Source organism: Eubalaena glacialis, chromosome X (assembly GCF_028564815.1).
Source record: "Eubalaena glacialis isolate mEubGla1 chromosome X, mEubGla1.1.hap2.+ XY, whole genome shotgun sequence".
In the NCBI taxonomy this organism is placed as follows: Eukaryota; Metazoa; Chordata; class Mammalia; order Artiodactyla; family Balaenidae; genus Eubalaena; species Eubalaena glacialis.
The window spans coordinates 44,594,792-44,620,477 of record NC_083736.1 but is presented as its reverse complement, the minus strand read 5'-3'; the positions used below and the strand labels follow the sequence as shown (position 1 = coordinate 44,620,477).

Genomic DNA, 25,686 nt, shown 5'->3' with positions numbered 1-25,686 from the left:
TAGCCAGGCATTTAACCTCTCGATACCTCCATTTCCTCATAGGTACTGTGATGGTTATAATAGTACCGACCTCAAAGGGTGGTTGTAAGGATTAAATTTCTCAACCTTGTTAAATGCTTAGCCTAGGGCCTGGTATACAATAAACCCAAGATCCATATAAGATTATTATTTATCTCTTTAATGGATCTGGAATTTATTTTAGGGTACATGATGAGGGTGACATTTCAAACTGGGTAGGAAGGGGTTGGTGGAAAAATGGACTGGTTAGTCATTAGCTTTATTTTCCCCTTAATTATCCCAGAACCATTTGTTAAACAATCTATTCTCCAGCGTCCCCTGGTTTGAAATGCCGCGTTCATCACAAACTCCATTCCCTCTAGACATTGGTCCGTATTTGAGCTTTTCCATTCTGTTCTGTTCCTCAGTGTCTGTTCTGGTGCCAGGGCCACACCGCTTTGCTGATTGTTGCTCTGCAATACAATATAGCACCCGGCCGAAGGCCCTGGAATCTTGCCCTTTGGTATTCCTCGTTATTTTGGAATAACGAAGGATCAGCTCCTCCAGCCAGAGACCAACAACTGTTCTTATTTGGAGCATCTCTTTCTCTCAGTCTCTCTCTCTCTTGCTCTCTTTTTCTCTCTCTCCGTCTCTTTGTCTCTCCCCATCTCCCTGTGTTGTTTCTGTCTCTCTTGTTCTCTCTCTGACTTTCTGCTCCTATGGGTTCCTTCCCCCTCCTCACTGTCTCTCCTTCTCTCGGTGTCTCTCACTATCTCTCTTGTTCTCTTTGTTTCTCTCTGTGTGTGTCTATCTCTGTCCCACCTCATGTCTCTCCCATCTCTCTCTGTAGCTCTTCTTCTCTGTGTCTCTCTGTTTGCCTATGTCTGTTTGTCTATCTCTGTTTCTGTCTCTCAGCCAGTCCCCTGGGTAGAACGGCAGTTATCGAATCAAAGCCCTGCAGACACCTAACAGCTCACTCAGACACAGAGCACAAGGCCCCTGGCCTTCATCCGCTCCACACCTCTCCCCTTCCCAGCGTACAGAGGGGCAAATTGAGGCCGGGAGATGGGTGGGAGGGCCTCTCTGAAGTCCTCACAGAGATGCAGTGGTAGAGTTGAGACCCAAGCTCAGATCTCAGGACTCTCAGTGGGGCCCTGGCTCTGTCTCTCTCCCCCACCGTGGGCCTCAGTTTACCCCTCAGCACCCATGACAGGGGCAGGGGGACCCTGGGCTGTCTCCCAGCTGCTGCCGTTCCCCCTTCTGCCCTCTCACAAGTTGGACCCTCATGGTCACAGTGTGGGGCTAGCCTCACAAGAGCTTGGCTGGGTGGGGTCCCAGGGCCCCATGGGTCAGGAGGCCTCATGGCCAGAGGGTGGTGATACTAGAAGGACATAAGTCAGTCGGTCTATCTGTGGGTCTGGCTGTGGACAGAGCTCAGCCGTGTCCCCAGAGTTGGCACAGGTCCCTGGGATCCTCTATCCCACGGCTCCTCCAGAGAGCCTGGTGGTAGACTCTACCGGCAAAGGCCAGGGCTCTGCCTGCTCCCACCATGAGGTCCTGGCTGAAGGTCTGCCAGCCTCAATGTCCCCTTCCTTCCCTCCCCATCTCTGGCAGAATGGCTGTGAGTCTGGGAGCACTGTCCCAGAATGGACAGGGAGATGGAGGCCCTGCAGGGGTCCATCTACTGATCACCAACATTTTGTTAAGCATTTCATGTGTGTTAACTTTGGAAGATGGGTACAATTATTGTCCCGTTTTCCATATGAGCCTGAGGAGAGTTACAGCTAGTTCGTGTCAGAGCCTGGCCCCAGGCTGAGGGAAGCAGAGGGGACGATTCTGACCCTCCTACCTTCACAGAACTTAGGAGGGAGGCTGAGGGGGGGCTTGCTGCAATTCCAGGCCTGGCAGGCGGGAGGCACTATGAACTTTGGGAAGTTCCAGTGAGTTTGGACACCAGGGACATAGGCCTTCACCTACTGAGAAGTTGGACCCATGGACCCCACAGAGTCTGTGGGTTTGAGATTCTGGGATCCTTTGAATCTAAGAAATGATGTTCTACGATTCTGAGGTTCTAGCGTAGTACCATTTGAAGACCCTGAGGGTCCCAGTCTCTGTGGGGTCTGCATGGCACTCCCCAAGCATCAAACCTTGGGCCTCTCCATGGCCCAAAAAGGGCCGGGTCTACAGGGCCCAGGGCTTGTCATGGTGGCCAGATGGACGTCACTCACCACATCCGCCAGCACCCACATCACCCCACCTGGGCCAGGCCGGCCGCAGGACGGGACGGCCAATTCTCGGAACGAAACCCGTGGGGTAGGGTACCTGCCCCCTTCTCTTCCTCTTTGGTGCCGATGAAGCCCAGCGCATCCGGCCGCCATGACGTCAATGGCGGAAATATCTGGGGAAGTCGGGGGCTGTGACAACAGGGCCCAGATGCAGACCCTGATACAAAAACACAAACTGTGTCCCAGAAACATCCTCCATGTGGCTTCTGAGAAATAGTCAGAAAAGGATGCCCCAACAGACAGTGCAGGAAGCCGGCTGCCCAGCCTGGCCCTCCAGGTACCCCACTGCGAGACAGACCATATCCACGGCCCCTTTCTGAGAATGTATCTATGCTGCCCTGAGTCAGGTTGTTCCAGATATGTCTGAGGAGGCGATTTCTTATAGGCTCTGGCCAAGGGTCCAGGCAGCTTGAGAAGTGACCACAGGCTAGCCGTGTGGGCCAGGCCAGAGCGTTGGAAAACATCCACTCATTCACCAAAATCAGTATTGGTTCGCTCAGGTCTTCTGTGACAAAGTACCACAAACTAGGTGGCTTAAACAACAGAAATGTTTTGTCTCACAGTTCTGGAGGCCAGAAGTCCAAGATCAAGGTGTCAGCAGTGTTGGTTCCTTGTAGGGCTACGAGGGAGAAATCTGTTCTCTCTCCTAGCTTCGGATGGTTTGCTGGCACTCTGACATTCCTTGGCTTATACAAGCAACACCCTGATCTCCGCCTGCCTTCATGCACTCATTCATTCACTCACCTCTTCAGGGTCATCGACACTCTCTCTGGCCCTTGTTCTGAGCCTCCGTAGACCCAGGCTCCTGATTCTCACGCAGTAATGTTCTAAGGCCCCGAGAGACTAAGGGTTTAAATACCTGGATTCACACCCCCACCTCCTTCAGCACCATAACTCTGGCAACCCCCATGAGCTGACAGCAAAGAAAGGAAGGAGCAACTGCCCCCTCAGAGCCCTTCTTCTACTCCCCAGGGCTGCTCTCGGCAGCTGTGTGCCCAACCCAGTGCTATGGGGCGGGGTGGGGAGACACACACATACACACACACACTTTCCGGAGAAAGAAGTAGAGATCTCAAGTCACCATGGGGCCGTGGGACACTGTACCTGGTTGTCCCCTTCAGTAAAATGGAAGTTGGGCTTGGCAGTCCCCTCCAGCTCTGGCTTCCTCTCAGATTGGGACTATAGGATTCTGAGAAACCAAGGCCCTGCCCATCGGGGAGTGTAAGGTTCTGGAGCCATTCTGGAGGACTTTCTGGATAGGGCTTGGGTATGGGAAGAAGAGGAGGAGCGGGCATTCCAGGCAGGTCGAATAGCATGAGCAAAGGCTTGGAGGCAGGCCTGGAGAGCAGAGATTGGGGTGAACTCTGGTGGGAGCCGAGTCGAGGAGCTCGCACAGGCCCTGGCTCAAGAGAGCCTGTCTCTCCTCCTCTCTGGCACCTGCCCTGCCAGCTCCATGCAGGGCGGGAGCCCAGAGATGATCTCAGATTGAGATGCCCATCTAAGCTCCAGACTCCTGTACTCAGCTTCCACTCGGCCTTGCCACTTGCATGTCTAACACCAGAGTCGTCATGTCCCTCCACACCTGGATCACCACCCCCAACCCTGCTCCCCCATCTCAGGTCATGTCAGCTCTGTCCTTCCAGCTGCTCAGCTAATACCCAGAAGTCACCTTGACCCTCCCTCTCTCACCCTCCGCATCCAAGCTGCCAGCAAATTCTCCTGACTCCACCTTCGAAACATTAACTCAGAACCCACCCACTTCTCACCATCTCCACTGCCATCATCCTGGTCTGGACTATTGCAGTAGCCTCCTCACTAGTCCCCCTACTTCCGCCCTCACCTTCCTAGAGTCTTCCCCCCTCACAGCAGCCAGAGGGATCTTTTGAGTCCATGCCCCCCTTTCACTCCCAGATATGCCCGTCACTGGGGTAACATAATGCTCCCAGGAGAAAATCAGAAAGCAGCCCCCGTGGGATCAGCAAAGGTTGTGTGGCCTATACTGGGTTCGGGGAGGACAGGAGGGCTGAGGCTTGAAGAGCACCACTCAAGTGCTGAGACCTATCCTGGCTGAGGCCCCACAAACCACCCCGAATTCCCCACCACCCTCAGGGAGGACACCTCCCCACCAGGCCTGTGCCAGCGTGTACAGGCACACTGTGCGCTGGGTCCGTGTACGTCTGCACATGGGGTGTGCTTGGAGACACAGGCACGCCAGTGCTCCTGACACCGAGTATGTGTGTGCACACGTGCACACACGTGACCAGAGCTGGGGCCCCTCTGGGACACACCCCAGCCAATGCCTGCTCTGACCAGAGGGGGTGTCCACATGGTTCAGATGGTTGAGCATTTCACACACGCGCCAGCACATTTGTAACTCCTTCCCCTTGTGTCCCCGCAGCCTGCCCTTGGACAAGGACCCAATGCCCAACCCCAGGCCAGCCAAGCCCTTGGCCCCTTCCTTGGTACTCAGCCCATCCCCAGGAGCCTCGCCCGGCTGGAGGGCTGCACCCAAGGCCTCAGACCAGCTGGGAGCCAAGGGCCCGGGGACAACCTTCCAGGGCCGGGACCTCCGAGGTGGGGCTCACGCCTCCTCTTCCTCCTTGAACCCCATGCCACCATCGCAGCTGCAGGTGAGGCCTAGGGCCCAGGATGGGGCAGGCAGGGTGGGGTACCTGGGCCTATAGGTGCCGACCTTTACTGTGGCACTGGGCGGGGGGCCCAGCTGGGGCACAGGAAGTGGTTTTCTGGGTCCCAGGCACGTCTGTGACTTATGCAGATGTCACGGGGCCAAGAAAGTCCCCACTTAGCAGGTCTCAGAGATTCGAGGCTCTCCGCAACCTCCCAATCCCTGTCTCAGGATAGGGGACCCTATCATGGTCCCACAGGCATAGCCATGTGTGTCTCCATCCCCCTGTGACAGAGGGCTTGGGGCCCAGGGAGGTGAGGTGACAGGATGGAGGCCAGCTCTGCCACTTATTAGCTGTTTGATCTTGAAAAAGTCACCCAATCTCCCTGAGCCTCAGTTTCCACATACGTAAAATGGGGTTGGTCATTCTGCCTAGTACATGGGGTTGTGGTGAGGAGTATACGGGTTAGACGTGTAGAACAGTGAACATGAGGATGGCATCTCACCCGCCTGCCTTCCCCAGCTGCCCACAGTGCCCCTCGTCATGGTGGCACCCTCTGGAGCACGGCTGGGTCCCTCGCCCCACTTGCAGGCACTCCTCCAGGACAGGCCACACTTTGTGCACCAGGTACCAACCCAGAACAGGCAGGGAGGAGGGAGCAGGCGGGAGAACTGGGGAGAGGACCTGGCTGAAATGGACCCCATGTGCCCCTAGCTCTCAACGGTGGATGCCCATGCCCGGACCCCTGTGCTGCAGGTGCGCCCACTGGACAGCCCAGCTATGATCAGCCTCCCGCCACCCACTGCTGCTACGGGGGTCTTCTCCCTCAAGGCCCGGCCCGGCCTGCCACCTGGTAACACTGTACCCCACAGCTCCACAGAAGCCCAGAGCCCCCAATCCTTGAACATAAGTGGTGTGGGCTGCTGACTTGCGGCCCTCAGGAGGCCAGAGGTGTCAGGTCTTATCGTCTTGGAAACTCCAACCTCTAAAAAATGTCAGGCTCAGAACCTTAAAGACACAGAATGTCAAAATCACGGAACCACAGATCTTTGCAAAGTTAGTCGAAATGTCAGCGCAGTCTTTGAGCTGCTCCACCAGTAGCCTTGGAGATTAGGGACCACAGAGCCCCCTGGGAGTCTGGGCCTGCAAAGCTCAGGAGGGTGAGAAACTCAAAATGAGAGGCTTTGTGGGCCGAGCTCCAGAGCCTGGCCCCCAGCCCCCAGAGATGCCCTGTCCCCACCTGCAGGGATCAACGTGGCCAGCCTGGAATGGGTGTCCAGGGAGCCAGCACTGCTCTGCACCTTCCCAAGCCCCGGTGTGCCCAGGAAGGACAGGTCAGTGTGCAGGGCTGGGAAGGACCCTTGCCCTGCCATCCCCTCCTCTGACACACTTTGTCCCCCCAGCACCCTTTCAACCATGCCCCAGGGCTCCTACTCACTGCTAGCAAATGGTGTCTGCAAGTGGCCCGGATGTGAGAAGGTCTTCGAGGAGCCAGAGGACTTCCTCAAGTGAGTGGGTCAGGCCCATTCCGGTCCAGGGGGGCCCCAGTTTGTGGGAGGAGGTCTGGGGTGCAGGTCTCAGCTCAGGCCTCATCCCAACAGGGGCTAATATGAAAGAGGCAAAAGCTGAGACTGTGGGTTCAGATCCTGGCTCCATCACTCACTGGCTCTGTGACCTTGGGCAAGTTACTTAGTTTCTCGGAGCCTCGGTTTCCTCATCTGTATAATGGGGGCATCATAACAGAGGTGTGTGCTATGATTTACCTCCATTTTACAGACAAAGAAACTGAGGCCAAAGAGGTTAAGTGTCTTGATCAAGATCACCCAGTTCCTGAGTGACAGCCAGCCTCCGGAATCCACACTCCTAACTGCTTTGCCCTGCTACCCACCCCCTCATGCGAACACACCAGCCTTTTATTGATCCCCAAAGTCCCAGATCCTCACAATGGCTATTGCTGCCTCCTCTCAGCCCCATCACTGTCTCTCTCTCTCTCACACACACACACATACACACACACAGACACACACACACACACACACACACAACCTTTTCCAACCATACCCAACTATCAGTGGCAATTCGGTGCATCCCGTCCTCTTCACAACCAGGCCTTCGCACAAGCTGTACTCTCCACCTGGAATGCCTTTCCCACTCTCAGCTCACTAACCTTCCATCATCATCTCCAGCACCCTGGCCATACAGTAGATGCCAAGTAGCATGTGTTGAAGGAATGACAGGTGTGAAAGGAAGACTGAGGTAGAAAGAGGGGAGGGAGGCTGAGGCTCTGAGGAGAGACCTTCCTCCCAGAGGGTCTGAGCCCTCCCCACTACGAATGTTGAGCCGGGAAGCCAGGCTCGCCATGGTCACCCGCATGGACTCTTTCCACTACCCAGGCACTGCCAGGCAGACCATCTCCTGGATGAGAAGGGCAGGGCGCAGTGTCTCCTCCAGAGGGAGGTGGTGCAGTCTCTGGAGCAACAGGTGACATGGGGGGGCGGGGGCAGGGTGGCGGTGGGTGAACCGTACGTCCACCCTGTGCCAGGAGCCCAGCTCACCCAGGATGGGGGCTGGCATGAAGGAAGGAAGGGGGCAGCCTGTGCAAAGATGTGGCGGAGAAAGACCAGGTTGAGGCCTCACTCTGTGCCTGTCCTCACAGCTGGTGCTGGAGAAGGAGAAGCTGGGTGCTATGCAAGCCCACCTGGCTGGGAAGATGGTCCCAACCAAGGCTCCATCCACGGTGAGCCACCCCAGGCCCACAGGTGGCACAGACTGCTGGGGAGCAGGGGAGGGGCCCTGCAGGGGGCGGGGGACCTATCCTTGCACCCAGGCCCTGGGATCTCTGGGCCCCTGTCCCCAGCTCCAAACATGCCCAGACCTAGGAATCTGTCCCTTTCTACTTACAAACCCTCTGACCTTAAGATCCCAAATCATGATCTTGAGTTTGCAAAGCGACAGCAAATCGCCCAACACTGAATGCAGACTGTGTACCGCTGGCAAGACCAGCTATATAACTCACAGGGCCCAGTGCAAAATGAAATCGCGGGGCTCAGATTTCAAAATGATGACCGCAGAGCATTAAACAAAGTGCAGGGCCCCGGGACCTTCAGAGATCACACAGAAGCTAGCCCTGGGTGTCAGGCACTGTTTGTGAGCACTTTCGTGATGTTAACTTATTTAATCCCCATGATGCATGGTGAGGTAGGTATTACTATCATCCCCAATTCACAGATGAGGAAAATTGAGGCCAGGGAGGCTTAGGTGACTTTCCCAAGGTCGCAGTTGGGTAGCAGAGGAGCCCAATTCAACCCTAGCTCGTGGCCCTGGCACTGGTGTGCTACACACACTAGTGTCCACACCCGCACTTTAATAAATATGGCTCGTGCTGCTTTGTGGGATTCTACATCAGAGTGGAATTGAGAAGAGGGTGCCCTTACTTTTAAAAACACTTATTTAAAATTAAAGTGGCAAGTTTAAGCCTCTGGGTCACCAGCCTCTCCCTCTTCCCCCAGGCATCATCCGACAAGGGCTCCTGCTGTATCGTAGCCACTGGCACCCCGGGCACCACTGTCCCAGCCTGGCCGGGTCCCCAAGAGGCCCCTGAAGGCCTGTTTGCTGTGCGGAGGCACCTCTGGGGCAGCCATGCAAACAGCACGATCCCAGGTAAGGATGGTCCGTGCCCTACGTGGTGCCCTACGTGGTGCCCTCTGAGCCCCTCATCTCCCTGACTGGTACTGGGCGGGGGACTGCTCTTCCCCACCACTGCCACCCAGCCTTTGGAAACTGGCAACTGCTCGTAAAAGCTTCCTCTCTGGATTTCCATGGCCTCCAAGCCCCCATTGTGGTCTCAGATGTCTAGTCCTAGCCCTGTCTCCCCTGGGGATTAGGGCTCACTCACTCTGGGCTTCAGCTACTCCATTTGGTCATCAGAAGGGAGGGAGCTAGCTTAGTAATTCCCAGGGACTCTCCCTCTCCCCACCAAGGAAAAGCAGGGTGACTCGCCCAAGCTCACCAATCCCCTACTACCCGCAAGGTCTGGGCTGTGGGCTTAACAGGGATTAGGGCCTTTGAGTGCCATCCTGACTCCGCCATTTAACCAGTTACATCCATTTGGTGTGGAAGTTACTTCACTTCTTTTAAACCTTGGGAGAATAAGCCCCATTTTGGTGGGAGCGGTGCAAAGGGGAAATGATATCATTTATGTCAAGTGCTTAGCAAACAGTGACTGTGATCCTGGAAAGTGGTGTTCACGGTGGGATTTCAGGCATGCAGACTCGACAGCCGGTCGGTCGAAAGCAGAGGGTGGGAGAGGGAGCGAGGAGTTCCCAGATGGGGCCTGATCCCTCCGTACCTCTGACAGAGTTCTTCCACAACATGGACTACTTCAAGTTCCACAACATGCGGCCCCCTTTCACCTATGCCACCCTCATCCGCTGGGTAAGCAGAGTGCCGGGCTGAGGAGAAGGAAGAGAGGGCGGGGTGGAGGACCTGCCTCTCTCTGAGCACCCCCAGGCGGGCTCCTGCATGAACAAACCCACGCCTCAGATGTGATCCCCCATCTTCACCCCAGACCTGCCCCCAAACCCACAACTAAACTGCCATCCAAGCCAGTGCAAGCTAAAAGCTGGCCTTCAACACACCCCCTTCCTGATGGCCACATCAACTCCATACCTAACTGCCTCCTGGGCCTATAAATAGCCCCCAAACTAGCCTGAATTCTTCCCCTTGCCTTACACCCACCCCAGGTACACCCTAACTCCTTCGCCAGCCCAGATGTACCCTAGTCTGCCAACACATTCCCCCCTAGACCCCAATCCCTAACCCCTTCCTTGTAACACCTGACCCATCCCAACCCCTTCCTCCTCATCCCCCTAATGCCTTCCCAGAGGCTTCACCAGAGCCCGCCCGGACCTATATCCTAGGCCCACACCTAACCCTACACAATGCCACCCGTTCACCTACCTAGCCCCATCCCAACCTGGAGCCTCACCGCAGCCATGATCACTGACCCTTGACGCAATTCCATTCCTAAATCCAAGCAGATCAAATTCCCGGACCTTTAGCCTCACTCCACACCTAATCCCAGCCCTGACCCTTAAGGACCACACACAATCAACCTCATTCTTGACCCTGAAACTAACCACATCCCTGACACATAAAATAACTACGTAACTAGGCCCACCTCTGACTCCTGACCTAATGCCACGTGTCATCCCACCCCTCGCCCCTCGACTCACCCCAGTTCATCCCCAGCCTGACCTTTAACCAGCCACTTCCCTGACCTTTAACTCTGCCTGGTCCTTTACCCCTTCCAAATCCTTAACTGGACCCCACTCTCTGGCCCTTACCCTTCCCAAACTCTGAAACCTCACTCCCACAGAGAACTCCAACTCCACCCCAGAAATTTAACTTAACTCTAGCCCTAACCCTGAAGCAGACCCCACTCCAACCTCAGCCCTGATCCTCTACCTAACCCCATCCCAGCCCTACCCTCACCCTGCTTCTAACCCTGTCTCTGACCTGTCACCCCACACCATCTCCCTTCCTTCCCCCGTCCCCACAGTTTCACCCAGGTCAGAAGGCCCAAGGTGGGCCAGTGCCCCTCTCAGTCCGAATTTGGGGGAGCGGCTCCCCTTACCCCCACACCCCCTAACCTCCAGGCCATCCTGGAGGCTCCCGAGAAGCAGCGGACACTCAACGAGATCTATCACTGGTTCACACGCATGTTCGCCTTCTTCAGAAACCACCCTGCCACCTGGAAGGTGAGCACCTCCGGAGGTGGCAGTGGCTGGGAGGGCCTCAAATGCCACTGGGGTGCTGGGTCAAGTTCAGGAACGGGTGGGCCTGGGACTGGGCTTGTAGGCATGTTGAGAAAGGGCAGGAGGTCGATTTTTGGTGGGGACTGCCGGCCTCAGAGGATGACTGCCTGCCTGCTCCCCTCCCCAACGTCCCCGGCCCGGCTGGCTGGTCCTCCTTCCACAGAACGCCATCCGCCACAACCTGAGCCTGCACAAGTGCTTCGTGCGCGTGGAGAGCGAGAAGGGGGCCGTGTGGACCGTGGATGAGTTTGAGTTCCGCAAGAAGAGGAGCCAGAGGCCCAGCAGGTGTTCCAACCCCACACCCGGCTCCTGACCTCAAAGCCAAGGAAAGAAGGACAGGGGCCAAAACGGGGGAGTAGAAGTGGCTGGAGGCAGGGGTGACCGGCCCTGGACGTGCCTGCAGGGACCAAGAAGTAAGGTGTGCACCATCTTGCTGGCCAGGGACCCTGCTCCCCAGCTGACCGCCTTCCTGGATCACATGCTCTGCACCAAGGCTGCTCAGAGGGACCCCGGCCCCAACCCCACACCCCCGCCCCAGCCCCCTGCAACCAGCTCTCCAGCCAAACTGAGCCTTCACAACCGACCACACACACAGCCTGCCTCAGTCGCTCTCACAGATGACCTTAGGGCTGGAAAGGACACAGAGAGTCGCAATCCTGTCCCTTGGACTCAATACAAACCCCAAAACACGAAGAGCCTGCCTCAATACACTCACACCACCTCAAATCCGCAGTCACACAAACAGTCACACCCGAGCACAGTCCTGTCAACCCACATACCCCAAAGCACACACCCGTAGCCAGCTTCCAGGCCCACTGGTGCAGTGTCACACGGGGCGTGCCCAGACACCCGCACAGAAGCAGCCTCGGTACCTTCAGGATCTCAGGTCCCAGAAAGCCACACAGACACATGCTGGTCACACACGGTATCACACAGCTCCCGACACAGACGCTCGGTCACACAGACTCTCTGAACTCACCTGCATGTCTCACGCATGCGCACCCACAAAGCACCCCAGTGGGCCTCCTGAGTCCCAGGCAGACACCCAGGGCCATGCACACCAACTCACCAAATGTACCCAGTGTCTCACCTGCCACCCGCCCCCTCCCCCATCCTGAGCCCTGTGCCCTGTGCCCCCATCCATGCCTCAGCTTAGACTGCAGACAGAGCCCCTCATTTATTTGAGATCCAAGGCCCCAACCCCCAGTGCCCTCCGCAATAAACTGCAGCTGAGCTCCCACACTCTGGATGATCGCCCCAGATAAGGGTTGGGGTCAGGTGGGCAAGGGTCTGGGGCCAAGGCTACAGCAGGAGGAACTGGACCGCAAGCAGAAGGCATGGCCTGGGCCAGTGCTTGGCCAGTGCCCCCAGCACCCCAAATCCCTGCCTGAGGCCCGGGGGAGACCTCTGCTGGGGGCTGCTCAGGCCTCACGGACCCGGCCCAGGAGGCCAGCGTTCTCCTGGCGAAGGGCTCGGTAGTCCTCACGGATCTTCTCCAGGTTGCTGAGGGTCTTCTTGCCCATCTCCGTCTCAATCTAAGGCAATGCGAATCGCAGCCCTTCAGCGTGCAGGGCCCCTTTCCCAGCTCCTGCTCACCACCCCCACCCCATCACGGCCACCCAGGGCCCCTCCCGTGCTCCTCCCACCCCCTCCAATAACAGCCTGCTCTGTCCCACCGCCAGGCCTTTGCACATGTCATCCGTCCACCTAAAGCATCCTTTGCTATGTGGCAGGATCGCCCACCACATACTCGAGCTGAAGCCTCTGCCAACGGCCCTGGGAGGCAGGCGTGAGGACCCTCAGGGGGAAGGAGGGGGCGAGAGCAGGCCACTGGGCTGTTCCAGGTCACACACACAGCGACTAAGGGGCAGGGCTGCGACTCCAGCCACAGGCTGTGTCTGGTTCCACAGCCTCTCCTGGCATAAACCGAGGAGCTGATCCCGGGCCTGCCTTGGTTAGCCCTCCCACCCCCGGGCCTCACCTGCTCCTCAAGGTCTCGAACCTCCCGCAGGATTGTGCCCGTGTCCTCGATGGTCTGGATGAGCTGGCTGCAGTTCTGCGGACAGCAGGAGCAGAAGGCTTGCACCCCAACTTGGCCCCACCCCAGCCAGCCCCCAGGCACGCTTCTCCCCTCACCTCATGCAAGGCAGCTAGATACTTGTAGGCCTTCCGAACAGCATCGTCCTTTTTGGCATCCTGACCAGACAGAGGAGACCCTGAAGGTGTCAGTGGGCTGTTCCCGCCTCACCCCGCCCCTACCCCACCCCCACCTCCAGGCCCCCACAAGGCCATCCTCTCCCATTCCCTGACTTCGTCTTCCCCAGGGCAAAGCCAGGCCCGAGCATCAGTGTACCCACGAGGCTCACACAGGGCCCAGGCCCACCCACCCCCCACGCCCAGCCCGGCCTGCCCCACACCTTGAACACAAGCTCATCGGTCACCGCAAACGTCCGGTCCAGCTTCCCAGACAGGGAGTTGATTTCCTTCTGAAGCTCCTTCGTGTCAGACAAGATCTGGCAGAGACCAGGGTAGCCGTGAGCCCGTCTGGGGCGGGCGGCCAGCCAGCTGAGGGCATTCACGTTTATGCTGTCCCATCCAGACAGGGTCAGGGGCGGCTGGAGTGGACTGTGTGGGGCTGTTCCGTGTCTGGGTATGGCCAGATAGCTCTGACTTTCAGAGGGTGTGAGGTCCCTGTGTAGCCCGGCAACACACATCCGCCCCTTGGGCGTATCTACCCGTGTGACCCACCCTACCCGGCCACGATAGCGTACCTTAGTGATCTCTTCCTTCTGCTTCCGGATGTTGCCCACAATCTCCAGGATGCGCTGGGTATAGGCCAGCCGAGACACGTCTCTGGGCAGGGTCTCGAGCTCTGACATCTAGGCAGAGACAGCAGGTGCTCCCTTAGCACCGACACCTCCCCAGCTCTGAGCGGCCCAGGGCCCCCACACGGGCCTTACCAGCTGCTTATAGACGTCCTCCTTCCGGCGGGCCTCTTCAGCAGCTGCCCGAACACTCTGGTGCAGCTCCTGGATCTCTGCCAGCCGTCGAGAGGATTCCAGCTGCCAGGACCCCACGGGTAGAGGGCAGTGAGGCAGAGCGCAGGGCTAGCCCCCTAGGGAGGGACCGAACCCGCCCCACCCACGGCCCCGGACCCCACCACCTACCTCTCTGCGGTCCTGGAGCTTTCGGAGGTGGCGGTACTCAGCAAGGAGCGGAACACGGTGCTTTTCCCACTGACCTGCCAAGTGGATGACCCGCTGGGCACTGCTCTCTACCACGAGCTGGGGGTGGTGGCAGGGGGGCTACATGTCACACAGGCTGGGCCCATCCAACTCCGACCCTCCCAGCCCAGCCTCAGCGCCAGCCCCACCTGCAGCTTGGCAAGGTTGGCAGCCCCGTCGGGCAGCAGCTCCACCGCCCGGCTCTTCAGGCGCAGGGCCTGCTCATGCTCCGCTGTGCTGAGCTTGCTCTGCCGACACTCGGTCTCCACCTGGCACCCAGGATCCCCACTCCCAGTCAGTGGGGGAGCCCCACGTGCACCACAACCTCCCAGCCCCCGCTGAGCCTGGAAAGCCCTGGCCTAGCCCAAGCCCCTCAGATGACAACACATCCCTCTAGGGGCCCTATGGGCCCCTCGGACCCCTCCTGATAGCAACGGAGACCTATAAGCAGTGACAGGCACCCACAGGCCCCTCTGACCCCTCCACCTCCACACTGACTCCCCAGGACCCCTGATGAGCCCCACAAGCCCCTACAGAGGCCCACGGACACTTACACCCCTCCCAATTCTCACAGACACCAAGGCACCTCTAACCCCTGCAGGTCCAACACCACCCCCACCCCCAACCCTACATCGCCCTCTCACTCCCACTGATTCTCCTGAACCCTCAAGAGGCCCACAGGTCCCCAGTGTCTCCCATGAACCCTTCTGGCAACTGCAGACCTCTACAGAGTACCCCCTCAAGTCCCTCTAAGCCGTCTAGGCCGGACTTGTGACCTGACCCCGGTGGGCAGACCCCCTCCCACACCCACCTGCACAAGGCTGATTCCCAGGGTCTTCATGTTGGCTTCAACCTCTTCAATGCTGCGATTCACTCCCTCCAGCTGCTCCCGAAGAGACTCCAGCTCCTGCTCCTGAGCTGCCCACGTGTCCTGGGAGGCACAGGCAGTCGGGGTGGGGGTGTCAGGCCCAGTAGACAGCCAAGGGCCCAGGACACCTCCCCCGCCCCACCATTGCTCTGCTCACCTGTTCAGGCCGCCGGGAGGTGGCCGGCACATCTGACACCTGGGCTACCTGGGTCTCGGGCTCCTGGGGAGCGAGAAAGGAGCGTCCTGGCTGTCGGGGAAAGCCCTGCCCCTCACAGCCCAGCCTCAACACCCCCCAAAAGCACCCTCCCAGCACCATACCCAGGTACAGTACCACTGTACCACTGACGGCTGTCAGAATGTGTGTGAGGATCAATGCGCTCTCTGTGACCTTAGACTGGAGTGTTTGCTCATAAAGAAACCTCCCTGACCCTGACACAGCTCTTGCCCATCTGCCCATGAGAAGGATGAGGGCCCCTCTGGATGACCATCCAAGGAGAGAAGATATGTCCAGAGGAAACTGCCCAGGAAAAGCTGGGGTTTGCACAAAGAGCAGCCCTACACGCTTACATAGTTCCCACCCCTCTACCCTTTCTCCACGGAAGTTCCCAAGAAGCCAGGGGACCGTTCTGGGTGCCCACCCCCCGTGGGGAGAGGGCAGGCCCGGTGGGAACACGGGCCCCTGTATGGATAAAATGTGGTGTGTGTACATAAAGCAATACCGCCTTGGCCCCATCAGCATGCCCCAGGCCCACTCAGGCCCACCCACCAGATGGAAGGTGAACTTCTCTGAATGTGTGAAGCGGGAGCCCTTGGGAGCACCAGTCCTGGCGCCAGCACCCCAGGCCTGCAGCAGCTCTCCCAGGTCTCGGGCTTGTTGGGGGGGCCCTGGCCGGCCCCAGGTCTGGCGCAGATGCTCGGCCAGGTGCTTCTGCAGCCGCTGCCGCTGAGCCCGAGTATCCTCCTAGAAACAGTGGAAGAGTGTGGACGCCTGCTGGGTACCCAAGGCCCCGCCTCCATCAGGGAGCCGCTTGACAAGGTGCTACCCCCAAGTCCCACCAGCCATCCAGCCTCTCCCACGAGGGGGCCCGGACCCACTCTCCTGGTCCACAGGCCTGGGAGCTCCCTGAGGACGGGGCCTCCTCTTCCTCAGCCCTGCTTCTCTCTACCCACTGGCTCCCTGAACTGGAGGAGGCTGTGGGAAGGGAGAGAAGTAAGCCTGCAGCTTACTTCTCCAGATTAGAGACCGACACTCAAAAGATATGTGGGGACAGAGCGGAAACCGAGTCAGAGGTGCTGGGCAAAGAAGGGGCGGAGGCAGAGTGGAATTGAGAGAGAGAGAGAGACATGAGAACAGAGGCAGTTTTGAGACAACTGGAGAAATCTGATTATGAACTCAGTGTTGGATGGTATTAAGAGGTCACTGTTACCAATGCAGGGGACACGGGTTCAAGCCCTGGTCCAGGAAGATCCCACATGCCGCAGAGCAACTAAGCCCATGCACCACAACTACTGAGCCTGTGCTCTAGAGCCCGCGAGCCACAACTACTGAGCCCGCGTGCCACAACTACTGAAGCCCGCGAGCCACAACTACTGAGCCCGTGTGCCACAGCTACTGAAGCCCGCGTGCCTAGAGCCTATGCTCCACAACAAGAGAAGCCACCGCAATGAGAAGCCCGCTCACTGCAACTAGAGAAAGCCCGCGCACAGCAACGAAGACCCAACGCAGCCAAAAATAAATAAATAAATAAATTTAGGGAAAAAAAAGATGTAATAGGTTCTGGTTCAAAAGATAAAATGCATATACAAAGCTTTAAAAAAAAACAAAAGAAAAAGAGGTCACTGTTAATTCTCTTAGGTGTGAAAATGGCCCAGGGGTTGCGTTAAAAAGTGAATGCCCTTATGAGTTAAGAGATGTCTGCTTAAGTATTTAGAGTTAAAATGATATGATGTCTGGGACTTGCTTTAAAATATTACAGAAAAAAAAGTTAGAGAAGGGATGAGGAAAGATTGGCAAAATGCTTATATCTTTTTTTTTTCTTTTTTTGGCTGTGCCTCGTGGCTTGCAGGATCTTAGTTCCCCGACCAGGGATTGAACCTGGACCCTCAGCAGTGAAAGCACTGAGTCCTAACCACTGGACCGCCAGGGAATCCCCACAAAAGGCTTATAATTGAAGGTGGATGGCAGGGACATAGAGTTTATGAGACTATTCTCTCTACTTCTGTGTTTGAAATGCCTGTAAGTTTAAGAAAGAGAGAAAAAGATAAAGACAGAAAAAATGGCAGCGGAGGAGGCGGAAGGAGACAGCTACAGAGGTGGACAAAGTTGGGAGGGGATGGGGACAGATACTGAGGTGGACAGAGGGGAGATGGAGGCGGATATAGAGGTAGACAGAGGCAGAGACGCAGAAACGAGGAGACAGCGGTGGGGAGAGAGAAAGAGGGCCAGCAAAACCACAGAACGAGAAAGCCAGTGATGAGAAGAGACGGTGCAGAGATCTGGAGGCCACATATCGGTGATGACGGCAGAGACAGAGAAAGAGGGAGCGAATCAGGGGCAGGAAGAAGGTAGTAGAAACAGGAGGAAGGGGGCAGATCCTGACAGCTCTGGCTGCCTGTGCACGTCCTTTGGTGGAACATCGCCCTCAGAAGAGAGCAGTATCACCACCCGTGTCTCACAGCAGGAAGCCGACGCTCCGAGGGGCCATACTGAGTTGTGCCATACTGACTTGTACAATCTTTCTGACTCCAGTGTTCTTTCAGGCAGGGAGCCAGGTAGTTGCACACAGAGAGGAGATGACGGAAGAGAGGGACAAAGTGGGGAGAGGAGAGGGGCAGAGGACTAACGGGAGACGAAATGGGAGCCACAGTGAGCAGGGACCTCGTCAGCAGGGACCAAGCACTGGGCAGTACCTGGACGGGGAGGCGGGATGCCCGGTGGACCCAGTCCTCATCCCTGGGGCGGTCCCGGCCCGTGTGCTGGCAGAGTTGGATGGCGTGGCGTTCGAGAAGCGAGGCCACCCTCGCAGCAGGCTGGGGCACCTGGGCGGGGGCTGGTAGCAGCAGGGGACTCGCCTGGAACTCCCGGGGCTCTGGAGGCAGCAACAGAGTCAGCCAGCCCTCCTGCCTCACCATGCAGTTAGGCCCACCTCTACCCCTCCCCCCAGCCCCTCTCCACAGCCTCATCCTCACCTCCTCTGGAGAGCAAATCAGGCATGAACAGCCTGCTGGCATGGAAAGGCTTCTGGTGGGCCGAGCCCTGGTGAGAGAGCAGAATCAGACCTCTAGGATGAATCGTGATGGGCGCACCAGTGGGAGGGGGCCAAAAACCTGAGCACCCAAATGGGGACAAGGCAGGCAACGCAGCAACAAGCAATGTTGACATGAGTTGAGGGGTCCCACCTGGAGGTGCTGCAGCTTAGGAGTGCGAAGGAGGGGTGGGACCCAGGGCAGGGCTAGCTGGTCCCGGATTTGGCTCCCGATGGCCCGGAGGAGGATAGCTGAGTCACCTAGGGAAGTGGGGAGGGAGTGTCAATCAAGTGACAGTGCCACAACTCCAAAAATGCATAACCTGGGAAAGCAGCCTGACTGCCCCCCCAGAGATACATATCTATGTAGCTATCATTCTCACACTCAGTCATTCAACAAACACTTATTAAGCACCTACTCTGTACCAGTCACCATTCTAGACCCTTGGGCTACTTCAGTGAACAAACTGATAAATATCCTCCTGCCCTCCTGTGGAGGCAGGTAGAGGAGAGCATGACCAAGGTCGTAAGTACAATACAGAAGACTGTCAGGTGGTCATCAGGAAAGGAAGATAAGGACCGTTGAGAGGAAGATATAATTTTAAACAAGGCAATCCAAGGAAGGCCTCCCTGAGGTGACATGTGAACAGGAACCTCCAAGAGGTAAGGGAGTGAACCATGAGGCTATCTGTGTGAGTAAGCCAGCAGATGGCCTGGTGTGGTTAGAGTGGAGTGGGCGAGGCAGGGGCAAGGCAGGAGGTGAGGCAGAGAGGCCCCTTCCAGCACCAACTCCCCACCTGGGTCAGCCCAAGCCCCAGTTCCCTTCCCCCTGCCCTGCATCCCCTCTCCCAGCCCCAGTCCTCCCACCTAGCTCTCCTGAAGACACACACCCCACCCCCACCAATCAACCTTTTCACCACTTCCACCTCTCTCAGCCCCCACAACACCCTCTCCCTCACCCCCACCACGCCCCAGGCACCCCATACCTGCAGGCTGGTCTGCGTCCTCAGAGGCATCAGTGGGCAGACGTTCAGCCAAGAAGAGGAGCAGGTCCCGGAGGTCAGGCTCACTGGGGTAGAGGAAGTTCTGATAGCCAAGCTCCAAGGGATATCCCAGGTCCTGGGGGTGGGGAAGGGTGGCCGCTATCAGTCGGGCAGGCAGGATCCTCCTGTCCTGGGAGCCCAGGGCTGAGACCACAAACGCTCCCACTCTCTCACCAACCACCACCCTCTGAACTTCCCCTTGGCTCACCAAGGCCTTCAGAGCTTTAAAAATTAAAGCTCTGGGGACTTCCCTGGTGGTCCAGTGGGTGTGACTCCACGCTCCCAATGCAGGGGGCCCAGGTTCGATCCCTGGTCGGGGAACTAGTTGTGGCATGCGTGCCACAACTGAGAGTCCGCATGCCTCAGTGAAGGTCTCATGTGCCGCAACTAAGACCCGGCGCAACCAAAATAAATAAATAAATAAATATTTTAAAAAAAAATAAAATTAAAGCTCTGGCCTTTCTAAATATGACTCAAAATCCAGAGGCCATGAAAGACAAGATGGGTATTTCTGAATACATGAAAAAATTTTTAAAGAAAAATTACAGTGAGCAAAGTCAAAAGCATAATGACAAGCTGGGAAAAAATATTTGGAGTTCATATCATAGGCAAAGAGTGAATCTGCCTAGTATATAAAGAGTGCCTAAAACTACACAAGCAAAAAGACCAACAGTGCAACAGTAACAGAGGCAAAAGACAGGAGCAGACAATTCCCAGAAATAGAATGAAAAACGGCCCTTAAACATATGCAAGTATGTCCAACCTTGCTTAAAAGAGAGACTTGAACTGAAAGCACACGGAGAGACCCCACACGAGCATCACCGATCCGGGACAACCTGACGTTACGTTCTCCTAAGGTCCACTCAGGCAGGCAGATACTATCACTTGCACAGAGTTCCTGCCCCAGACCTGAATCTAGTCATGAGCAAACAATCAGGCCAATTCAGATTGTGGGGCATTCCAGGAAACAACCAGCCTGCACTCTTCAAAAACATGTATCATTGCAAAAAGAAACAAAGAAACAAAAACTAAGGAGGACTGTTGGATACAGAAGATTAGAAATGTAACAGTGAAATGAAATGTATGATCCTAGATTAGACTCTGTAGTTGGAAACAAAAAGAGCTACAAAGGATATTTTTGTAACTACTGAGGAAATTTGACCATGCACTAAATATTAGATACTATTACTCTATCAATATTCAATTCATGAGTGGGATCATGATATTGTGGTTATACTGGCGAATGCCCTTTTACTTAGGAGAGGTGCACTGAAAGTTTTAGGTATGAAGTGTCGTGATGTCTGCCGCTTTCAAAAGGTTCAGAAAAAAATGTGTGTGTGTGTGTGTGTGTGTGTACCCAGATAGAAAAGAATGGAGGAAAATGTTAACAACACAGAAAGCTAGGAGAAGGATGTTATTTTTCTGTTTTCATTTTTCCTTAAATTTGAAAGTTTTTCAAAGTACAAAGCTAGGAGGAAAACTATATAGAGATACTATTCCTCACCTGTTGAATGGGGAAAACTCTGACAATACACTCAGTGGGTGAGGCTGTGGGGAAACAGGCACCCTCTCATACACTGCTGTTGGGAAGGCAGAAATTAAACAATCCCAGTGAAGGCGATTGGGAAAAATCTAACAAAATGGCGTATGCGTTTACCCTTCCACCTAGCAATCCTACTTCTAGGAGTTTACCCTGAAGACACGCCTCCAACAATTCAAGAATATATATGCACAAGATTATTCATTACAGCATTATTTGCAAAATATTGGGAACTCCCTAAATGTCCAAGCATAGGAGAGGGGTTGAATAAACTACAGTACATACATACAATGAACTACTCTGCAGCTGCAAAAAGGAAAAAATAATGATTAAGATCTCTATTGTCTGATATGAAATGATTTCCAGGATATGTGGCAAGGGGAAAAAAAAAGGTAAGAAACTAGGCATATGCTCTCTTTTGTGTAAGAAAGGGGGGAAATAAGAATATATATTTATATTTGCTTATATCTTCATTTTTTAAAAACTGGAAAGACACACAAGAAACTAATCAAAGTAATCCCCTTACAGCAGACGGATAAGGGTAACGAGGTGAACGGTTTGGAGTGCCAGTGGGACTTCTCAAGGTATTGTGTTACTTCTGTCACACCTTGGAGATTTCTTTGACTCTTTCAGTAGTTAACCATCTTCTACCTAGTTAACAATTCTTTATATTGAAATATCCCTATTCAAATTACTGCTGGGGTTTGTATCTCTGGACTGGACCCTGACTGATAAAAATGACCCACGCAAAATAGTAAATAATGTTTTTAAAAGAGACTATGGGCTTTGGAGTCAAAAAGATTGGGGTTGAAATCCAGCCTGTGCTACTTAACTGGCTATAAGGCCCTGGACCGGTTACTCAACCACCAAGAAGCTCAGTTTCTAGCTGTAAAATGGGGCTGACAGTACTTTTCCGATGTGGATGCTTTAAGGGATAAAAGGGCCCATCAGGGTTCTGGTCCGGAGCTGCATGGATTCTGCAAGCATATTTCGTGGACGCAAATCCAAGCTTTGCTTCTTACCAACTGGGTAACCACAGGCAAATCACTTAACCTCTCTGAGCTTCACTTTTCTCACCTGAGAAAAGGGATACCAACAGTGCCTACTTCAGAAAGTTGTCACGAGAATTCAGTGAGTTAACACCAGGTTACCACAATGCCCAGCACAGAGCACACACTCAAAAAACATCATTATTATACACACATATGTGTATTTGGTCACAACGTAAGATATATTTATTTCAGAGGATCACAGTCAAAATAGTGTGAAAACCACTGTCTTTTAAGCTACTTTACTTTGGGTTTTTTCCAACACCTGCAATCAAAGAGCTGTGACTGATACAGAAACTCACTCCAGGAGTGGGGTGTGTGAAATGACAGACACTAAAGTATGGAGGTGGCTGAGTCGCAAAAAGTGGTGCCAGGAGTAGGGCACATGAAGAGGCAGACACCAGAAGGCGGCAGTGCTGAGCCAAGGTGGGCTACATGAGCAGCGCCCAGCTGGGTTAAGAGAGACCTTTTCTACCTGCTCAGGGCAAACCGAGGCTCTGGGGCCAGACAATCACGTGAACCTCTCAATCACTGAAAAAGCCATACTCAAGCTAAAGTTAGTGTGAGGAAAAGTAGGTCACCACCAAATCCAGTGGGAAACAGCACTGAGAGAAGGGAGGAAGAGAAAACTGGGGGAAGCCTGATCCCCAGCCCCTCCTCAACACGTCCCACTGTGCACCCTCCTAGCCAAACAGGATACAAGTTCCCCCTTATAAAGTGCCATCCTCGAGAAGACAGCCCCAGGCCAGGGGACAGACTGCCTGCCTCGAGGGCCACCAAGAGCCCCAGACAGAAGAACCTGAGAACTCCTGAGAGCTAGGTGAACCAGAGAGCCAAGGGAAGGGTAGAGCTCTGAGGCCTATTTCTAAGAGACAGAAACTGCACAAGCAAGGAACAAATTCAAGAAACCTGACCGCCCAGTCCCTTGGGGCTACGTGGAAGGTTTCGCTGTAGTTACTCTATTGTCCCTCTACCACCATATACTGGGTATGCTGGGCATGTTGACATTCATTACGTAGCCACAAGTTGCTGGAACACAAGCAGCCAGATCAAGCCTATCCAATAATAGTAATACCACTTGCACAAAGCTTACTATATCCAGCTTTTCACGTATGAACTCATTTTTAATCCTCATAGCAACCCTACGTGGTAGGTACAATTCTTACCCATTTTACACATGAGAAAACTTAAGCCCAAAGAGGTTAAGAGACTAGCCTAAAATCCCAGAACTAATGAGCCAGGAGAAATGACATTTACTTGGAGCCCTTGGGTATAGTAACTGGACACAGGTCTGTACTGGGGAGGCATGAGTGCTTCACCAGAAGGCACTTTATTTACAAAAGAGACAGTATGTAAGTTATTCTCACGAGAGGCAAGCTGCAACAGGGCAGAGTAAAGTTTTAGTGCAGACACTGTTTTAGTGAAGCAGTGTACCTTCCTTTGGGTAACCCTCCCTCCCCCAACTCCAAGTGATCCTGAAGGAGCAGCCAATCACAGTGCCCTATAGGGATGACCATGTGATCCAAGCTGGGCCAACCAGAGAACGTGGTGGTTAATTTCAGCCTGAGCATGTGAATCAAAACAGGGCCTTTTCAGGAACTGGTAAATGGATACTATAGGGGGAAAGTTCTTGGTGCTAAGCTCAAAATATGGGAGCCAGGGGCAACTCAGGCACAAACTGGATCAACTCATTTAATCCTCAGGACAACCCTACTTTTATCATCTCGATTTCACAGATAAGGAAACTGATGCCCACAGGGGCATCAGTTAGCAAGGTCACACAGTTAGCAAGTGCTGTAGCCAGGGTCTGAACTACTCAGGCAGTTTGACCACAGAGCTGGCAGCCTTAACCACTAATGAACGCTAAGCCACAACGGGAGGTGGCAGAGAGGAAAGTCAAGAGTCTCAAAGGAGCTTGGTGACTTTGTGAAGGAGGAAGGAAGAGGCTGTGTGTATTGGGAGGAAGACACTCACCATACAGGCCTGAGCCAGGCTCATGGCCAGACGGAACCGGGCAGACATAGCAAGAGGCAGCAGGGGGCTAAGGCCGGAGCCCACAGCAGGGTTGATCACACGCAGGCAACGGACCACAGCTTCTACAACCAGCTCAGTGGTGAAGGCTCGCAGGGTCTGCACATCTGGAGGAACTGCCCTGAAGAAGAAGGAGGCAGGCTCGATGGGGGGTGGGGGGAAGCAGTCAGGAAACAAGGATGAGGCTGGGCCGTGCTGCCTTCTGGAAGCCCTAGTACTGGGATGGGGTGGGGAGGGTGGCCACAGTTCAGACAGGTCCTGGGTGTTGTTGTCTGACTTCCATTTGGAAAACTAAGAATGGAGGGAGTCCTCAGGTCCTAAGATCTTGGTGTAGAATGGTGGATGGAAGGGATCCGAGTTCAAAAAATCTCAAATTTCCCTATGCCTAAAAGCCCCAAATTTCTGGGATCTGGGAAGGCCTAGGAGCCCAGGTGGAATAGTCTCTGGGTTTCTGCATCCCCAGATATCATGTTTGCTGCATGTCAGAGGCCCCTAGATACTGACCTGCTAGGATTTTGAGACTAGATGTTGGGAGGCTGGAGTTTTCAGGAGTTCCAAATGTCAGAGTCCCTGGGTATCAGGACCACCCAGTCTCAAGCAATCCAGAAATCAAGCTCCCTAGATGTTGTCATCTTGGGTTTTTAGGACCCTCGAATGCAGGAGTCCTTGTGCGTCGGGGTCACCAAGCATTAAGGCCACCAGATTTTAGAGTCCTGGGGTTTTAAAAGCCTCAGGTATTGGGAAACCAGGTTTGAAGGTTCCCAAGTATCCAGTCCCAGGGGATTTTGGAGTCCCTGAGTGCCAGGATCCCAGAGTTTTAAGTTCCCTGGTTCACAGGATAAAGGTGGCTTAGAATCTCCAGATGTCAGAGTCCCAGGGTATTGATGTCAAGATCCACAGATTTCAGGATCCCGGGTCTTGAGGTTCCAAGGTTTTAAGGTCTCGAGGTGTCTAGGTCCTGGAGTTTGGGGTTTACCAAGTGTAGAGGTCAAAGGGTTTGGGAGGCCCCGTGTGTGTGTGTGCGTGCGTGTGTGTGTGTAAGGAGGAGGGAGGGTCTTAGGGTCCTGGAAGTTGCAGCCCTAGATGTCAAGGTCCGGAGTTTTGGAGTCCCGGATGTGGGCATTCCGGGGTGGGCGGGGGCTGTGTCCTTACGTGCCGGCCTGTCGCAGGGAATGGATGAGGATTCGGTCCGCCTCCTCCATGGTGGAGCCGTGTTGGAGTCCGAGGTTGGGTCCAGGGCCGGGTCCGAGCAAGAGAGGCGCAGCTGTGGAAAGCCCGCTCCCTGCTCGCGGTCCAAGGAGTGTCACGGGCTGCGCGAGGAGAGCCGGGAAATGTAGTTCCGAGACCTAGTTCGGCGCAAGCCGGATGCCTGTCGTTCTGGTGTGAATGGGCGCGCGCAGGCTTGAGCGTGCAATGGCTGCTGGGAGTTGTAGGTTTGGGTTTTTTTGTTTTCTCTTTCCTGCAGCCCAGTGCGCTCTTCCAAGTGAGCAAAGGATTATACTGCACGCGCAAGTGTGTGTGTGTGTGTGTATGTCAGGAAGGAAGGGGGAAGGGGCGGGACGGAGAGAGGCTTCTCTACTCATTCATTTAAGGCAGCATTCATCTTCTAGATTGTAAAAGTGTACAAGTTAAGGCAGGGGCTTTCGCACAAAGCGACTAGGTTTGAGTCTCAGCTCTGCAACTTGCTAAATGTGCAACCGTGGGCAGGTTACATAGCTTCCCTGTGTCTTAGTTTCCTCATCTGTAAAATGGAACTGTTAATGTACCTGCTTCCTAGGATTAAACAGAATTAACTCACGTAAAGCAGCGTTGAAATGTGTGCCTGATACATAATACAGTAAAAAACAAAACAACAAACAAACAAAACACTATGTAAGTTACAGTCACTAGTATTCATGCATTCAATAAATGCTTTATTTTAATGTTATATATATATGTGTGCACTCCAGAGAATAATTACA

General features: G+C 54.7%; 2 protein-coding genes across 3 annotated transcripts; one reads left to right on the top strand and one right to left on the bottom strand.

The window, feature by feature from the left end:
* Nucleotides 1-4,702: 4,702 nt before the first annotated feature.
* On the top strand, nucleotides 4,703-11,038 carry FOXP3 (forkhead box P3). Its single transcript, XM_061178140.1, has 11 exons — nucleotides 4,703-4,912; nucleotides 5,432-5,536; nucleotides 5,624-5,762; nucleotides 6,156-6,243; nucleotides 6,313-6,417; nucleotides 7,303-7,390; nucleotides 7,566-7,646; nucleotides 8,419-8,569; nucleotides 9,267-9,343; nucleotides 10,567-10,668; nucleotides 10,889-11,038. The coding sequence occupies exons 1-11, from the start codon at nucleotides 4,703-4,705 to the stop codon at nucleotides 11,036-11,038; spliced, it is 1,296 nt and encodes a 431-aa protein (XP_061034123.1).
* An 850-nt stretch (nucleotides 11,039-11,888) lies between these two features.
* On the bottom strand, nucleotides 11,889-25,028 carry CCDC22 (coiled-coil domain containing 22). Of its 2 annotated transcripts, none has more exons than XM_061178096.1 (17): nucleotides 24,878-25,028; nucleotides 23,669-23,846; nucleotides 19,049-19,181; nucleotides 18,217-18,323; nucleotides 18,007-18,073; nucleotides 17,728-17,906; nucleotides 15,584-15,778; nucleotides 14,975-15,037; nucleotides 14,761-14,880; nucleotides 14,099-14,218; nucleotides 13,893-14,009; nucleotides 13,686-13,787; nucleotides 13,497-13,604; nucleotides 13,143-13,238; nucleotides 12,862-12,921; nucleotides 12,707-12,781; nucleotides 11,889-12,260 (listed from the first exon to the last, which is right to left on the bottom strand). In XM_061178096.1, exons 1-17 carry the CDS (start codon nucleotides 24,925-24,927, stop codon nucleotides 12,147-12,149), a joined length of 1,884 nt encoding a protein of 627 aa, XP_061034079.1. In that variant the 5' UTR covers nucleotides 24,928-25,028; the 3' UTR covers nucleotides 11,889-12,146. The 2 variants fall into 2 exon arrangements, with proteins under 2 accessions (XP_061034079.1, XP_061034080.1); XM_061178097.1 differs by lacking the exon at nucleotides 24,878-25,028 and adding an exon at nucleotides 24,230-24,299.
* Nucleotides 25,029-25,686: the final 658 nt, after the last annotated feature.

Coding starts and splice junctions, on each gene's coding strand:
- CCDC22 (XM_061178096.1), bottom strand. CDS start 24,927: ATGGAGGAGGCGGACCGAATCCTCATCCATTCCCTGCGACAGGCCGGC. Junction 13,788..13,892: donor AGCTCCAGGACCGCAGAGAG/GTAGGTGGTGGG, acceptor GGGTCCTGGCAG/CTGGAATCCTCTCGACGGCT. Junction 12,261..12,706: donor TTCGAGACCTTGAGGAGCAG/GTGAGGCCCGGG, acceptor GCATTGCCTTAG/ATTGAGACGGAGATGGGCAA.
- FOXP3 (XM_061178140.1), top strand. CDS start 4,703: ATGCCCAACCCCAGGCCAGCCAAGCCCTTGGCCCCTTCCTTGGTACTC. Junction 6,244..6,312: donor GGTGTGCCCAGGAAGGACAG/GTCAGTGTGCAG, acceptor TTGTCCCCCCAG/CACCCTTTCAACCATGCCCC. Junction 9,344..10,566: donor ATGCCACCCTCATCCGCTGG/GTAAGCAGAGTG, acceptor CCTAACCTCCAG/GCCATCCTGGAGGCTCCCGA.